This window comes from Hyla sarda, chromosome 2, assembly GCF_029499605.1.
Source record: "Hyla sarda isolate aHylSar1 chromosome 2, aHylSar1.hap1, whole genome shotgun sequence".
NCBI lineage: Eukaryota > Metazoa > Chordata > Amphibia > Anura > Hylidae > Hyla > Hyla sarda.
Window position 1 is genome coordinate 440,520,833 of NC_079190.1, and position 6,000 is coordinate 440,526,832.

General features: G+C 42.1%; 1 protein-coding gene across 1 annotated transcript in view; it reads right to left on the minus strand.

Annotated features, from left to right (window-relative positions):
- ZRSR2 (zinc finger CCCH-type, RNA binding motif and serine/arginine rich 2) overlaps positions 1–2,192 on the minus strand; it is a 42,581-nt gene extending 40,389 nt beyond the window's left edge. The window contains exon 1 of the mRNA XM_056559249.1: positions 2,052–2,192. Coding sequence (XP_056415224.1) covers positions 2,052–2,113 — 62 coding nt within the window. The 5' untranslated portion in view covers positions 2,114–2,192. The remainder of the gene's footprint in view (positions 1–2,051) is intronic.
- Between the last annotated feature and the right edge of the window lie 3,808 nt (positions 2,193–6,000).

A 6,000-nucleotide genomic window follows, 5' to 3' on the forward strand; every position in this document is an offset into this window, starting at 1 on the left:
GGCATCTATGGGGTTAATGCTGCCGGGACCGGCGCGATCGCGGCCCCGGCAGCTGCGGTGGGACTCTGGCTGTGATTGACATCTGAGTCCTGCCGGCGATCTCCTGCGCTGCCCACGGAAGAGCAGGAGATCGCTTGGACGTATGCATAGTTTGCATACGTCCATTTGCGCAAACGTGTAGTTCGCCTGGACGTATGCATATGTCCAATAGCGGGAAGGGGTTAAAGGATATTTGCGTTATATAAATAAAAAATAAAATAAAAAAAATTCTGGCTCCGGAAAGATAAACATTTGTAAATTACTTCTATTAAAAAAATCTTAATCCTTCCAGTACTTATCAGCTGCTGAAGTTGAGTTGTTCTTTTCTGTCTGACCACAGTGCTCTCTGCTGACATCTCTGTCTGTCTCGGGAACTGTCCAGAGCAGGAGAGGTTTGCTACGGGGATTTGCTCCTACTCTGGACAGTTCTTGAGGCAGACAGAGGTGTCAGCAGAGAGCACTGTGGTCAGACAGAAAATAACTCAACTTCAGCAGCTGATAAGTACTGGAAGGATTAAGATTTTTTTTAATAGAAGTAATTTACACATCTAAAAAATTCAATAAAGAAATACGTAGATGCACTCACCGCTCGACGGAGACAGCTGCATGTCGGGGTCCGGTTCACGGGGAGCTGGGTATCAGCATAGGCGCAGGAAGTGCAGCGCTCAGAGGCTACGCCGGCAGTTTCGCACGTAAGTGCCGGAAGAAGCACGCACTTACGTGTGAAACTGCCGGCGTAGCCTCCAAGCGCCACACTTCCTGTGCCTATGCTGATACCCAGCTCCCTGTGAACCGGCTCGCCGAGCGGTGAGTGCATCTACGTATTTCTTTATTGAATTTTTCTGATACTTTATGCTTGTATGTGTGCACCCCGCAGGAGATACCAAGATATTTGGGTTTGGCCGTATTCCAGTCCAGGTGATATATGCCCTTAGAGTGCTCTCCCCTCTCGTATATATATATATATATATATATATATATATATATATAATTTACACATCTGTTACACAGCCAGTTGATATGAAAAACATTTCACTGGAATACCCCTTTAATGGGTCTTGAATTTCTGCGGAATTCTGGATTCTGAGAAAACAGAAATTCTGGCACAATTCTGCAATTTCGTTCAGCAAGGTTTGCTAAACGGAATTTCTGCAGAACTGCGGGAATTCTGCCGTGTGAACATACCCTAAGAAGGCTTCTACATACAACACGGAGAAGAAGAAAAAAAAAAGTCTACTAACTAATACTAGGACAGGACACTCTTTTTGGCGTCCTTAAGGTGACTAGAACCCTATGGTTATGGTACCGGCTTTACCCCGCCATACACACCCAATATAGGACTTGGTCGCAGTCTGCACAGTCTTACACCTTGTTCACACACCATAAAATCAGCCTTTGTAGCTGTGTGTGAACATGGTTTTAGGTTGATTTTAGTAGACCAGTAATAAGAATCGTCTGACATTTATAGAGATCAGGCAAAGTGCGAGCAAGTTTGTGGCCCGACTGGTCCTGGATATTATTTCATTTTAACTGAGTGTTTCATAACCAGTGTTACTCCAGTGGTTGCAAAACTACAACTCCCAGCATGCCCGGACAGCCAGCGGCTGTCCGGGCATGCTGGGAATTGTAGTTTTGCAACAGCTGGAGGCACACTGGTGGGAAGCTCTGCTATAACTTCTGTGGCAGTGTTCCCCTACATGGGGCTGTTGTAAAACTACAACTCCCAGCATGCCCAGCCTTGATGAGAGTTGTAGCTTTGTTTTAGCTGCAGAGCCACAAGTTGGGAAGCACAGGCCTATATATATATATATATATATATATATATATATATATATATATATATATATGAATGTATTTATGTACGTAGGAAGTCATGTAGCCATTACCCCAGCCTACCCACAATTACTATGGAGACGACTCTGCTCCCATCACTTACTAGTGAGAGCTGCCGTTCACCTGTGACTGCCTCTACCCGCATGAGTCAACCCTCAGAAAAGAAGAGAAATTCTCACTTTAATCGTCCTGCTCCGTAACACGCAACCTCGGAGGCCGCCATCTTGGTTTCTATGGCCATTCAAGAGCTTTGCTACGGAAGCCGAAATAGGACGCGGCTGACTGCTTACGCGCATGCCCAGAAGCCGGACGGCGTGAAGTCAAAGTCACGTGATGCGAGTAGAAAGGCTGGCGGCCGATAGAATCGGAAAGCGAGCGATCGGTTAGCGGCTGCACTTGCCTGCCAATTCCTCGTGTCAGTGACCGCTCCTAGCGTATGGTAGCGGGTTATGTGATACAGTTAGATACATTGGGTATCTAACGCTTGTCAGCGGCACATTTAATTCACGTTTCTGCTTATGGAGTTCTGCGATTTTTTACATCTTAGATAGCCCCTTAACCCCTTAAGGACTCAGCCCATTTTGGCCTTAAGGACTCAGACAATTTAATTTTTACGTTTTCATTTTTTCCTCCTCGCCTTCTAAAAATCATAACTCTTTTATATTTTCATCCACAGACTAGTATAAGGGCTTGTTTTTTGCGCGACCAGTTGTCCTTTGTAATGACATCACTCATTATATCATAAAATGTATGGCGCAACCAAAAAACACTATTTTTGTGGGGAAATTAAAACGAAAAACGCAATTTTGCTAATTTTGGAAGGTTTCGTTATCACGCCGTACAATTTACGGCAAAAATGAGGTGTGTTCTTTATTCTGAGGGTCATTACGATTAAAATGATACCCATTATTATATACTTTTATATTGTTGCGCTTTAAAAAAATCACAAACTTTTTAACCAAATTAGTACGTTTATAATCCCTTTATTTTGATGACCTCTAACTTTTTTATTTTTCCGTATAAGTGGCGGTATGGGGGCTCATTTTTTGCGCCATGATCTGTACTTTTTTTTGATACCACATTTGCATATAAAAAACTTAATATATTTTTTATAATTTTTTTTAAATAAAATGTATTAAAAAAGTAGGAAATTTGGACTTTTTTTTTTTTTTCGTTCACGCCGTTCACCGTATGGGATCATTAACATTTTATTTTAATAGTTCGGACATTTACGCACGCGGCGATACCAAATATGTTTATAAAAAATTTTTTTTACGCTTTTTGGGGGTAAAATAGGAAAAAACGGACGTTTTACTTTTTTATTGGGGAGGGGATTTTTCACTTTTTGTTTACTTTTACTTTAAAATTTTTTTACATTTTTTTTTACACTTGAATAGTCCCCATAGGGGACTATTCATAGCAATACCATGATTGCTAATACTGATCTGTTCTATGTATAGGACATAGAACAGATCAGTGTTATCGGTCATCTCCTGCTCTGGTCTGCTCGATCACAGACCAGAGCAGGAGACGCCGGGAGCCGCACGGAGGAAGGATAGGGGACCTCCGTGCGGCGTTATGAATGATCGGATCCCCGCAGCAGCGCTGCGGGCGATCCGATCGTTCATTTAAATCGCGAACTGCCGCAGATGCCGGGATCTGTATTGATCCCGGCACCTGAGGGGTTAATGGCGGACGCCCGCGAGATCGCGGGCGTCGGCCATTGCCGGCGGGTCCCTGGCTGCGATCAGCAGCCGGGATCAGCCGTGCATGACACGGGCATCGCTCAGATGCCCGCGGTTATGCACAGGACGTAAATGTACGTCCTGGTGCGTTAAGTACCACCTCACCAGGACGTACATTTACGTCCTGCGTCCTTAAGGAGTTAAAGGGGTACTCCGGTGGAAAACCTTTTTTTAATTAACTGCTGCCAGAAAGTTAAACAGATTTGTAAATTACTTTTATTAAAATAATCTTAATCCTTCCTGTACTTATTAACTGCTCTATTTTACGTGTCCATTTTAGGAACTGTCCAGAGCATTCTATGGGGATTTTCTATGGGGATTTTCTCCTACTTTGGACAGTTCCTAAAATGGACAGAGATGTCAGCAGAGAGCTCTGTGTTCCAAAAAGAAAATAATCTCTGTAGTATTCAGCAGCTAATAAGTACTGGAAGGATAAAACATTTTTAATAGAAGTAATTTACAAATCTGTTTTACTTTCTGGCACCAGTTGATTAAAAAAAGAAAGTTTTCTACTGGAGTACCCCTTTTAGGACCAAGGTTTTTTCATTTTTGCACTTCTGTTTTTTCCTCCTCACCTTCTAAAAATCATAAGGCTTTCAATTTTCCACCTACAGATCCATATGAGGGCTTTTTTTTTTGCACAATAAATTATACTTTGTAATTACATCAATAATTTCCCTACAAAATCTGTGGCATACCAAAAATATTTGTGGGGCAAAATAAAAATAAAAAAAAACGCCAGTTTTGTAACTTTTGGGGGCTTCTGATTCTATGCAGTGTACTTTTTGGTGTGGCGACCCCTGAAGCCCAGACCAGCGTTCGAAACTAAATGTTCCGGATGCTGAGGAGTGGAGTACCCCTTTAACAGCCTTCGTTGTTCCCAGTGGCTCTGGGCGTCGCCCCGCCGGCTTAATTGACAGCTCGGGTCATCGCTCTGCTTCCGAAGCGTCACCATGGCCGAAGCGATAGGTACTGGTAATTATAAGGGGACTACCTGCGGAGCAGCTGGGGGGGGATTTATAACTTCATATCTTCACCATCCCTGGGGGCAAAATACACCCCCAGGGATGATGGGGATAATGATTTTACCATATATAACGATTAGCCAAGTGTAATATATGGTAAAATCTTATGATTTGTTTCCTTTAACTAATTATTTATAAGAATACCCGTACTTGTGCCTTTAAAAATGCAATAATTGGCTAGCTTCACACAGGCCTATTACGGCCCTTACTATTACTGACCTGGCCTGACTGCTGGTTTGATGACCCGAACTGACAGGTTAGATCGGGACTTGTGGTTATAATATGGACATGTTTACGTGGCTGTATACCCCACAATTGGCCATTAATATCTGATCAATGAGGGTCCAACACCTAGCACCTCCGCCAATGGCGCCTGCAATACACAGAGCAGGAAGTTATACACTGCAGAGTAGTGTTGCTCGCGAATATTCGCAATTCGAATTTTATTCGCGAATATCGCATATTCGCGAATTCGCGAATATTCGCGAATATAGCGCTATATATTCGTAATTACGAATATTCGTTTTTTAATTTTTTTTTATATATTTTTTTTTTTCACAGTACACATCACAGTGATCATCCCTGTCTGCTTCCAGCTTATGTGGTGTAAAGAAGGCTCTAATACTACTGTGTGAGACTGGTGTGCGAATTTTCGCATATACGAAAATTTGCATATGCTAATTTTCGCATATGCGAATTTTCGCATATGTTAATTTTTGTATATACAAATTTTCGCACATATTAATTTCGCATGTGCGAATATTTGCATATGCGAAAATAAAACAAGACTATTACGAATATGGCGAATATTCGTCCATATATTCGCGAATATTCGCGAATTCGAATATGGCCTATGCCGCTCAACACTACTGCAGAGGCCATGCTGGGTTACTGAAGATAGCGGCCCATTCATTTCAATGGAAGCTTAAAGGGTATTCCAGGAAAAAACTTTTTTTATATATATCAACTGGCTCCAGAAAGTTAAACAGATTTATAAATTACTTTTATAAAAAAAAAATCTTAATCCTTTCAGTACTTATGAGCTGCTGAAGTTGAGTTGTTCTTTTCTGTCTAAGTGCTCTCTGATGACACCTGTCTCGGGAACCACCCAGTTTAGAAGCAAATCCCCATAGCAAACCTCTTCTACTCTGTGCAGTTCCCGAGACAAGCAGAGATGTCAGCAGAGAGCACTATTGCCAGACAGAAAACAACAACTCAACTTCAGCAGCTGATAATTATTGAAAGGATTAAGATTTTTTTAATAGAAGTAATTTACAAATCTGTTTAACTTTCTGGAACCAGTTGGCTGTCCGGGCATGCTGGGAGTTGTAGTTTTGCAACAGCTGGAGGCACCCTAG